General features: G+C 39.4%; 1 protein-coding gene across 1 annotated transcript; it reads left to right on the forward strand.

Moving 5' to 3' along the window:
* The first annotated feature begins 1001 nt into the window (after positions 1–1001).
* Positions 1002–10455, forward strand: LOC138885500 (uncharacterized). The gene is made up of 3 exons (XM_070166454.1): positions 1002–1295; positions 1434–1708; positions 10140–10455. The coding sequence occupies exons 1-3, from the start codon at positions 1002–1004 to the stop codon at positions 10453–10455; spliced, it is 885 nt and encodes a 294-aa protein (XP_070022555.1).
* The last annotated feature ends 1728 nt before the right edge of the window (positions 10456–12183 follow it).

Here is a 12183-nt window from a genome sequence, read left to right on the forward strand (position 1 = left end):
GAAGGATGGGATGGTCAGAGTATGTATTGACTACCGGGATTTAAATAGAGCAAGTCCCAAATACGACCTCCCACTGCCAAATATACACATCTTGATCGATAATTGTGTCAAGCATGAACTCCAATCCTTTGTATTGCTTCACGGGTTATCACCAGATTTGGATAGATGAAGAAGATGCAGAGAAGATAGCTTTTATTACACCATGGGGTGTATAATATTACAAGATGATGCCATTCGGTTTGAAGAACGATGGGGCCACTTACATGAGAGCCATGACAACCATCTTCCATGATATGATACATAAAAAAATAGAGGTGTATGTGGACGATGTTATGATCAAATCCAAGAGGTCCGCAGATCACATAGCAGACTTGAGGAAGTTCTATGACAGACTAAGCAGGTACAATTTGAAATTGAACCCCACAAAGTATGCATTCGGGGTTCCTACAGGAAAATTATTGGGATTCATTGTCAGTCGTCGAGGGATTGAGTTGGATACATCTGAAATCAAGGCAATTCAGGAGTTACCGCCAACTAACAGCAAAAAGGACGTGATGAGCTTCTTAGGACGTCTCAACTACATTAGCCACTTCATAGCACAGTCCACAGTCATATGTGTCTATCTTCAAGATGCTGAGGAAAGATGTTGAAGCAAGCTGGACCGAGGATTGTCAGAAAGCTTTTGACAAAATCAAGGAGTACCTGTCCACACCACCAGTTCTGGTCCCTCCAGAAGAAGGACGACCTTTGCTACTTTATCTATCTGTATTATATGGAGCCTTCGGTTGTGTTTTGGGACAACATGACAATACAGGAAGAAAGGAGCATTCATATACTACTTGAGTAAGAAGTTCACACCTTATAAAGCACAGTATTCTCTACTTGAACGCACTTTCTGTGCTTTGACCTGGACAGCCCAGAAGTCAAGCCATTACTTCTGTGCCTATACAATATGCCTTGTATCTAGGATGGACCCTTTTAAGTACATATTTTAGAAACCCATGCCGACTGGGAAGTTGGCTAAATGGCAAATATTACTAAGTGAGTTCAATATCGTCTACATAACTCAAAAGGCGGTCAAAGGACAAGCATTGTTAGATCACCTCGCTGAAAATCCGGTGGGAGCAGCATACAAACCTTTAAAGACATATTTTCCTGATAAAGAAGTGTCATTTGTAGGGGAAGATATTACCGAAGCATATGATGGTTGGAGGATGTTCTTTGATAGAGCCGCTAATTTTAAAGGAGAAGGCATTGGAGCAGTTTTGGTATCAGAAATGGGTCAGCACTATCTGGTATCTGCTAAACTCAAATTTCCCTACATCAACAACATGGCAGAGTATGAAGCCTACATACTAGGACTCAATATGGCAGTCGACATGAACATTCAGGAGTTGCTAGTGATCGGTGACTCAGATTGTCTTGTGCACCAGGTACAAGGAGAGTGGGCCGCCAAGAATTCCAAGATATTTCCATATTTGCATCATGTGCAGGAATTGAGAAAAAGGTTCATGAAGATAGAATTCAGATATGTGCCCAGAATTCAGAATGAGTTTGCCGATGCATTGGCCACCTTGTCATCTATGATACAACATCCAGATAAGAATTACATTGACCCCATTCCGGTGAAGATCCATAATCATCCGGCATATTATGCTCATGTCGAGGAAGAAGCAGATGGAAAGCCTTGGTTTCATGACATCAAAAAGTACTTATTAAAAGTGGAATACCCGAAGCATGCAAATCACACTCAGAACGCACACTCCGGAGATTGTCTAATCACTTCTTCCATAGCAGAGGGAACTTGTATAGAAGAACTCTTGATTTGGGTTTACTAAGATGTGTTGACACAAAGGAAGCTTCTAAGCTACTTGAAGATGTGCATGCTGGGACATGTGGCCCACACATGAATGGTTTTGTCTTGGCTAAGAAAATACTCAGGGCAGGTAACTTTTGGATGACCATGGAGATGGATTATATTAAGTATGTCCGCAAATACTTTCAATGTCAAGTGCATGCCGATATGATAAAGTGCTGCCAAATGAGCTCAATGCAACGAGCTCACCTTGGCCATTCGCCGCTTGGGGAATGAATGTTATTGATCCAATTTAGCCCACTGCTTCAAATGGACACATGTTTATTCTGGCAGCCATTGATTACTTCACAAAATGGGTAGAGGCTACATCTTAAAAAGCCATAACCAAGAAAATCGTCGCATATTTTGTCAAGGATTGAATTATTTGCCGATTAGGAGTTCCCGAGTCTATTATTACTGATAACGCCGCCAATCTCAATAGTGATTTGATGAAGGCCATGTGTGAAACTTTCAAAATCAAGCACAAGAATTCCACAGCCTACAGACCTCAAATGAATGGAGCCGTAGAAGCCGCCAACAAAAACACTAAGAAGATACTAAGGAAAATGGTAGACAACCACAAACAATAGCATGAGAAGTTACCATTTGCTCTATTGGGGTACCGCACCACGGTCTGCACATCAACTAGGGAAACTTCCTACATGTTGGTTTGTGGTACCAAGGCTGTCATCCTAGCCGAGGTGGAGATTTCTTCTTTAAGTATCATACAGGAAGCTGAACTCAGCGATGCAGAGTGGATAAGAAGTCGCTACGATCAATTGACCCTTATTGATGGAAAGAGGATGAACACAGTATGTCATGGCCAACTTTACCAGAACAGAATGTCTAGAGCTTTCAACAAAAGATTCAAACCAAGACAGTTCGCACCAGGGCAGTTGGTATTGAAGAAAATCTTCCCGCATCAAGATGAAGCCAAAGGGAAATTCTCTCTCAACTGGCAAGGTCCGTACATGGTTCACATGGTACTAACAGGAGGAGCACTCATACTTGCAGAAATGGATGGAGAATTCTGGCCAAAACCGATTAGTTTAGACACAGTCAAGAGATACTATACCCAAATTATTTTACATTTCTTTTCTAATGTAATTGAACTACACTTGATCTGATTCCCATTTAAGAGGGGATATGTAGGCAGCCTTATGGGTTCGGTCATATCATAATAAAATTTCCATTTCCCCCCAAGTTTAGAAACTGGAGCAGAATTTTGAGGAGGACCCTCAAAATTCTGGAGCAAGTCCAGCCAATGCCATCGCATGCCAGAAAGTCAATAAAGAAACTGGGGCGAAATTTTGAGAAGGATTCTCAAAATTCCGAAGAAGATTCAGCAAGGCCTATTATCCGCAAACAGTCAAAGATCATCTACGGAACTGGGGCGGAATTTTGAGGAGGACCCTCAAAATTCCAATATAAGAGAGCTGCAATGCCTTTGAGATGTGTTATAGTCACTAGTTCATCTAAATGTATCAGTATATTTCTGAAATAACTCTATATTTATCAAAAATTGCCTATTTTTCGAAAACTCTATTTCTTTAACAGTCAGGTGTCACCCAGGGGAACTCGAAAGGATTTCAGAATGGAGCAAAGCAAAGCCGGCCGATAGAAACACGAACCAACCTTCCCCCACAAAACTTACAATTTTTCTTTGAACGCAGGCACATCTGATGTAACGATAACATCCACGTAACAAGATCACTATCAATCAGGCTATCAGACACCGAATATATCTCCATCTAAGACATATACTACTCTTATTTGCTACATGCTCTTTGCATGAGGCTAATCCTTGCCTCCATAACTGCATAAAGCTAATCCTTCCCTCGATATTTGCATGAGGCTAATCCCTGCTTCCAAATTTACATGAGGCTAATCCCTGCCTCCCTATTTGCATGAGTCTAATCCTTGACTTCATACCTGCATGAGGCTAATCCCTGCAAATAACCCTGCCTCCCTATTTGCATGAGTCTAATCCTTGACTTCATACCTACATGAGGCTAATCCCTGCCTCCCTATTTGCATGAGGCTAATCCTTGCCTCCATAACTGCATAAGGCTAATCCCTGCCTCGATATTTGCATGAGGCTTATCTCTGTCTCCCTATTTGCATGAGGCTAATCCCTACCTCCCTATTTACATGAGTCTAATCCTTTACTCCATACCTCTATGAGGCTAATCCCTGCTTCTCTATTTGCATCTAATCCTTCACTCCATACCTGCATGAGGCTAATCCCTGCCTCCTTATTTACATGAGTCTAATCCTTGACTTCATACCTGCATGAGGCTAATCGCTGTCTCCCTATTTGCATGAGGTTAATCCCTGCCTCCCTATTTGTATGAGTCTAATCCTTGACTCCATACCTATATGAGGCTAATCCCTACCCCCCTATTTGTATGAGTCTAATCCCTGACTCTATCCTGCATGAGGCTAATCCCAGCCTCCATACCTGCATGAGGCTATCCCTGCCTTCATACTTGAATGAGGCTAATCCTTGCCTCCCTACTTGCATAAGGCTAATCCTTGCCTCCATACCTGCATGAGGCCAATCCCTGCCTCCATACCTGCATGAGGCTAATCCCTGCCTTCATAACTGCATGAGGCTAATCCCTGCCTCCATATTTGCATGAGGCTAATCCTTGCCTCCTTACTTGCATAAGGCTAATCCTTGCCTCCATAACTGCATGAGGCTAATCCCTGCTTCCCCATTCGCATGGGACTAAGCACCGTCCCCCTTGGCACAAATATTGCTCTATTTCTAGCACTATCTATTTGCTTTCCAATTGGGCTAAGGTCTGCCCTCCATTTCGCAAGACTAAGCTTTGTCTTGTCAATATCATATCATTTCATATCATGGGATGAAATATCGCCAAACTATCCAAAGGCGTCATAGTCTAAAGGCATCATCCTCATAGCCAGAAGAAATCATGCCATGGCCTGAGGATATCTCAAATTTGCATATCATTCTTCAAAGGCGTCATGGTTCGGAGGCACCATTTTCATGGCCCGGGAACATCATTTCATGGCCTGCGAATCACTCATCAAACAATTCATGGACCATGACATCATGGTCTAAGGACGCCATCCCTAACCATCTGAAGACAACTTTCATAGTCCAACGGGAACCTGCATCATATTTAAATTTATGCATAGTATACGTTTGTATTGATTCTATTTGCAGGTAACCCGGCAAGCAACGGCTATCCCAACAGGAGCGATCCCGCTCTAGTTCTCTCAGCCATATCAAACCTAACATTCCCATAAACTATTCACTCACCTAGCCTTAGATGTTGCGTCCGTTCTTGAAATGACTTTATCAGTACACTTCGCCGACGAATCCAAAACTACGCATGGCCTGACTCCTATAATACAAGGGATATGTAGGCAGCTCAGAAGCCGGAGTGCGGCCTAATCTCTCGAACTGTTTCGTTCGGTCAAAATTGGCCATCATTTTTTTACCCGAAAACTCTTTCATCCTTCCCAGGTAAAGAGGGGCAACTGTTGATACCCAATTTTTCCCCAAAATATTTTAAAATTGCATATATACCTTTAACATCATGCATTAATAGCAATTGGTATTTTCCACAATTTTCCGTATATTTTTATTAATTTATCCAGCATTTTGTTTCAAATAAATAATTGCAAAATGGCATTATAAATGATTTTAGAAGCATCTCTTGATTTAACTTATTATTTATGGTCTTATTTGAATCAAATTATTTCATAATTGGCCAAATTGGCATCTTTTGGCTATAATTGCAATAACTTTACAATTATAGCCCAATCATATGATTTTATACTATTTTTGACCGGAAATTAATCATTTGTATTTTTGAATACCAAGTAATCTTTTAAACTATTTTCTATGCATAAAATTCATTTTGTACAATTATCAGCTATTTTTATAAATTATTTTATTTAATTTAATTGGGTATTTAACAAATAGCCCATTTTATTTCAATTTTAACCCAATTAAATCAGCCCAATACCCCAGGCCCAAACATAAATTCTACCCGACCCAAGTCCGCCCAGATCCTGGCCATTGATCATTTTTGATCAACGGTCCAGGGTAATTCCTTCCTAATTTAACCTAATATACTACCCCCCCAAACCCTCATTTTCCTCCCTTCACTCCACCATTACACTCTCTCATTCTCTCTCAAGCTCTCTGCATAACCACGGCTCCCACTCGCCGGCCATTGGCTCGCTGGTATCAATGGTGGTTCCACCAGCACCCCTAGCATCCATGGTCCCCCCCCCCACGCCGGATTCTTGTCATCTCGAAGGTCATCAAGGGACCGGTGGTTGTTCAACTCACATATATGGTTCGTGCTCACCGTTCTCAGACTACCTTGGCCTGTCCGAGTAAGATCTTTCTATTTTTCGGCTAGATCTACGGCTTCTAAGTCAGAATCTCTCCATCTCTGGGTTATCTCTCTCTAAAACCCTAACTCATCTCTTGACTCTTCGGATCTACCATAGATCTGAGTATATTTTGAGTTATTCTTGCTGTTTTCCATGATAAACTCTCCAATTTTTCAAAACACCTCGTCGTCTTCAAAACTAGGGTTTATTAACCCCTTTTTTTAAAAATGACTTTTCCTCTGATTTTTAGTATTATTCTATGATTTTTTACTATGTTTAAACGATTTATTTAAGTTTTTCTTATATCTGATTCATTATGTTGAAATAATTTCTTAGTTCTAATCTTGGGTTTCTGAGTTTGTTTTTTGGTAATATGTTCAACTAATCTGTATGTTTCTCATTAACATTCCGTGATTCTGAGATCTTTAACCTATGTTTTCTTGTTAGGTTTTTGACTTCGACTATTCCTGCCTACTATGTGTTTATTCCAGGAAAATTTGTGGTTATTTCCTCTCATTAGTACCATCCTTTCCTTTGAACCCAGGATTCATGTGATTCTTTTACCTATGCTTATTTGTGTCATGTTTGCTTCCTTCAGTTGTGATACTTTACTTTGGTCAATGTTACCTTCTAATAGAATCCCTGATTCCCTGTGATTGGTATACTTTATTCCCTGTTGATTTCAATCTTTAAATATTTTCTTGCCTTATTACGTGATTGACTATGTTGTTAATTGATTCTTATGCTATTAATTAGAACCTTATGAACCTATCCCTAATTGTTTACCTTATACCTACTGTATTTGAAGTTTGTCCTTATTGGTCGTACATTGATTTCTTTCCTTATTTGTTATTTAACTCCTTAATTAAGGGGAAGTACTTACATTGATTTGATTCTAATTAGTACATAGTTCTATAATTATTGCTGAACTATGATTCTTGCCTTATTTTCTACTTGTTTTCAAACTATAAGTACCCTATTCTTTTATTAACATAACACACGAACACATTGGTTCAAAACACTCTCTCACACACTCAAAACTCTCTGCTCTCTTTCTGTGATTACTTTCTACTATTCTAAGTTAGTCGGTAACAAGCCAAGGCTAACTATTATGCTTTCCTATTCTTCACTTTGTGTTTATTGTCTCTTTTCTAGTATGTCCTAATTTCAATTCAAGTTCCAAAACCAATATGTTTCATTTACTGCTTCAGCTTATCATGTTTTTGATTTGTTTCTATCTATGGTTCGGTTGTTCAATGTGTAATTGACATGTTCACATTATGGCTTCATTTAGCATGATAGTTCTACTCCCCTGGTAGTCTGTTTCAATATGACTCTATCCTGCTTTGAATACTTGTCTACTTGTTGTCCAGTTTTGATATGCATTTACTTTGCAAATTGATTTGTCACTTTAGATGTCTCATTCTATGATTGTTTCTATAATCCATATTGTGTTGATAGCACTAGCTATCCCCTAATCCTATAAACCCTCACAACGATTGCTATGCTCTTGTAACTATGTGTTTACCTACATGACCTATGTGTCCCCAAATCCCTTGACACCCCTGTTCGTGGTTGCTGAACCTGCCTTGGTTCTATGATCTCTGGCTGTGTATGAACCTGTTTTGGGGGTGCTGTGTTTGGACTGTTGTTTACTACTCCACTCTCTTTTCAAAATTATCTCTGTTGTCTTTTACAAAACTATTTCAAACGAGTCCCTTTTCAAACTATTTCCCTGCTTAAATCTTTTCAAGCACTCTCAAATCTACTTTTAGGTTTTAAGTTCTTCCCCTCTAATGTGTGATTGCTTAGGGATCCCTATGAGATCCCTCTGAACTCTGATACATTAGAGTTGGCCCTTCCACACTGCACTTACTCAGCTATGATTATGAAATATGGGTGTGAGCACAGCCCGGGATCCCTTGAGGTCCTTAGGGAACTCTGACACAACTGGATTATGTGAAAGGCTATGAGGCAATCTGGCATTGGAAATTTTGGAAATTTGGGCCTATTGGTAGGCTCCCTATAGAGTAACTTCTTATTTTTCTTATCTACTTATGTAATTCATTCGATATTGGCATGTAATAATTTGTAAACGAACATGGGGGTTGGATAGTGAAAATGGGAGCGTAGTTATACATGTTATCAATATCAATGGGTAGAAAACATGCTTTAGGTTTATATTCTCCTGTATCTGCATTAGAACTCATGTTTAGGACCAATATATGCAAAGCATATCATGTATTAGAAACCATGCTCTTAGGATCCATGTCTACTGCTTTTAGCATCTCATTTTGACATCTCTATTATCACTTAGAAATCCTATTTCTAGGATAAACGACATTAAAGATAAATTGTCCCCTATGCGTTTTGAAATCATGCTCTAACCAGCTATGCATTTAGAAATCTTGCTTTAGGAATTCTGCATATAAACCATTATGAACTTTATACATACATCTTAGATATCATGCTTTAGGATCTTATTCGTACTTGCTCGGTCACACCTAGTGTAAACTACTGATTATGGAAGATGTAAAAATAGCTTCGCATTTGATTATCCTGTTTAAAATAAACTGGTAATAATCCCTATATTTTATAACACTTAGATAGTATGCTTTTAGGTAAAATAACTCCTTCATTGTTCTAATGGTTATGGTAACAATTGTGCATTATCCTACGCCTAGGCAAGCCTTAGGTAATCCAATTTCTTATAAAATTGGAAACTGCCCTTTGTGTGTACTGCTTAATGATTAACATGCTTTAAATCAGTAGGCAAACTGATTAGGGCCCTGCTTCTGAGTTATAAAATAAACCTGCATATCTACTGTGTTCTGATACACACCTAGACGTCATGTCTTAGGATACTATTGCCTTTATCTGTGTTTGAGTCGTGTTGTTTACATGCCTTATCTGTGGAGGTAAATTGAGCCTCTTATTTGCTCCTTCATGTTCTTATTTACTAAGAGTCCTATGTGTTATTGCTTGTAACCTTAATATTTTTCCTTTAAACCTTAGGGGTCGGTCTAGAACTACCTATAGGTACCATTAAGAAGGGACGGGTAACAGTACACAATAGAGATCGCTAACCAACACTCGCTTTAGTTACCACTAAGGGGTGGGGAATGGGTAGATATGAATATGATGACTACACGCTAATGTCACGTGTAGCCCCTCATTGAGGAGTATTTACTGGACATTGTGTGGGGTGATCCTATAGGCTAACCAACCTAGGACCCCTTCTTTCCCTAATTCCTTATGTTTAAAATTTTCCTTTATGTATACAACTTTCTCAAATCCCTTATCTTATTATTTGAGTCATATAATGTCCAACATGCTCTATTTGCAATTATTTGTTTCAACAACTTATTTTTTAAAGGATAAATTCACAAGTATAAGTTCGGCTGGGACCCACAGTTGTGGATCGAGAGGGGTGCCTAACACCTTCCCCTCAATTTTATTTTGAGCCCTTACCCTAAATCTCTGGTAATGCAAACCAATCCAAGAGTTAACCGTTCTGGGTGCCCTAACGCACCATAATCCGTTAGGTGGCGACTCTTCAAAATACCCAATTTCCAAAAGGAAATGAGTTATTACCCCAATGAATGTCGAAACCCAGACTCCTCTTCGCAGAGGGAAAAAGGGGGCGTGACAGGCATTGTACTCATTTATGAAATAGGGTATCACTACCTCGTAACAGCTCAACTTCGATTTTATTGCACCAACAACATGGTTGAGTATGAGGCATGCATTCTGGGTTTGAGGCTAGCCATAGACATGGGAGTTTAGGAAATATTTGTTTTGGGAGATTCAAATTTGTTGGTTCACCGGATTCAGGGAGAATAGGAGACTCGATATTTGAAGCTCATACCGTATCGACAATATTTGCATGTCTTTGTCACCGATTCAGGTCAGTAGAATTTAGGCATATTCCCCAGATTCATAATGTGGTTGTCGACGCCCTAGCTACTCTAGCATCAATGTGGCACCATCCAGATAAGACTTGCGTCGACCCTCTAAATATTGATGTTCGTGATCAACATGATTATTGTAATATGGTTGAAGAGGAACTTGATGGTGAACCTTGGTTCTATGATATCAACGAATATATCAAGTCGGGGGTATATCCGGTAAATGCCACAAGTGATCAAAAGAGAACCATTCGACGTCTGGCTAGTGGAGTTTTCTTGAGTGGGGGAATCTTTACAAGAGGACTCCAGATCTAGGACTAATAAGGTGCATAGATGCTAAAAAAGCTATGATTATCATGGTCGAAGTACATTCCGGAGTTTGCGGGCCGCATATGAGCGGGTATGTCTTGACAAAGAAGATTCTTCGAGCAGGTTATTATTGGCTCACCATGGAACGAGATTGCATCAGCTTTGTTCGCAAGTGTCATCAATGCCAGGTGCATGGTGATTTGATTCATGCTTCACCATCTGAGTTGCACACACTATCAGCACCTTGGCTCTTTGTTGCTTGGGGCATGGATGTCATTGGACCAATTGAGCCGGTGACATCAAACGGACACAGGTTTATTCTGGTGGCCATTGATTACTTTACTAAGTGGGTCGAGGCTGTAACTTTCAAATCTATAACCAAGAAGGCAGTGGTAGATTTTGTTCATTCATATATCATTTGGCAATTCGGAATTCCCAAAGTAATCATCACAGACAATGCTGCTAATCTTGACAGTCATTTGATGAAAGCGGTATGCCTACAGTTCAAGATTATGCATCAAAATTCTACTTTGTATCATCCCAAGGCAAACAGAGCTGTTGAGGCTGCTAACAAGAACATAAAGAAGATACTTCGAAAGATGGTGCAAGGTTCTAGGCAATGGCATGAAAAGTTGCCTTTTGCTTTACTGGGTTACCGCACTATTTTTCACACTTCAGTAGGTGCAACTCCTTATTTGTTGGTATATGGAACTGAGGCAGTCATACCTATGGAAGTTCAGATTTTGTCCCTTCGGATTGTTGCGGAAGCTAAAATTGATGATGATGATGAGTGGGTTAAAACTCGGCTGGAGTAGTTGAGTCTAATTGATGAGAAAAGATTAGTAGCAGTATGTCATGGTCAACTGTATCAGAAGAGAATGGCAAGAGCATACAACAAGAAGGTGCGTCCTCGAAAATTTGAAGTGGGCTGGCTGGTATTGAAACGCATCCTTCCATATCAGAATGAAGCTAAAGGCAAGTTCGCCCCAAACTGGCAAGGGTCGTTCATTGTGACAAGAGTGTTGGCCAATGGTTCTTTGTATTTAATAGATATAGAAGGCAAATGTGTAGATATGGCTATCAATTCTGATGTAGTCAAGAGATCTTATGTATGATTTCCTTGTTTGTCTTCAATTGCGTTATTTGTATTTGGCATATTTCAAAGATTGGAATGACGAAGGTATTTTATTCTGCTATCCAAATACTTTTATCCTTTGTTACCCCTTTGAGCCTTATTTATTTTCTTTCATACCCCTATTTTGGAATTAGAAGTAGAGTTTAGAAATAGAAAAGAAAAAAAAAGAAAAGAGAAAAAGAAAAGAAAAATAAGAAGAAAAAGAGAAAAACAAAAGAAAGAAAAAAGAAAAGAAAAAGAAGAAGAAAAAGAAAAGCAAAAGAAAAAGTAACAAAAACAAAACAACTTTTATTAGCTTGAACTATGTTCAACCTGATTCTTTTTAAGGATACGTAGGCAGCCTTACACGGTTCGGCCCCCTCAAAATAAAAATCCAAAAGTCCCTAGATCCAAAGAAATTGGGGCAGAAGTTTTGGTTTTGCGAAAGATCTGATTCCAAAAGTTGTAATTTTGAACCCTTTCATTTTAAGCTAATTTGAGCTTGCATGCCGCCCTTTCTTTCTAACCATGTCCAAAAGCCTACACTACGGTCCAAAGAAAGACCTTCCGATTATTCTTTGAGGAATTCCAAGTCAAGCGAGATAGATGTATGATTCACA

This window comes from Nicotiana sylvestris, chromosome 2, assembly GCF_000393655.2.
Source record: "Nicotiana sylvestris chromosome 2, ASM39365v2, whole genome shotgun sequence".
NCBI lineage: Eukaryota > Viridiplantae > Streptophyta > Magnoliopsida > Solanales > Solanaceae > Nicotiana > Nicotiana sylvestris.

Coding starts and splice junctions, on each gene's coding strand:
- LOC138885500 (XM_070166454.1), top strand. CDS start 1,002: ATGCCGACTGGGAAGTTGGCTAAATGGCAAATATTACTAAGTGAGTTC. Junction 1,296..1,433: donor AAATGGGTCAGCACTATCTG/GTATCTGCTAAA, acceptor CTTGTGCACCAG/GTACAAGGAGAGTGGGCCGC. Junction 1,709..10,139: donor TGGTTTCATGACATCAAAAA/GTACTTATTAAA, acceptor TCACCGATTCAG/GTCAGTAGAATTTAGGCATA.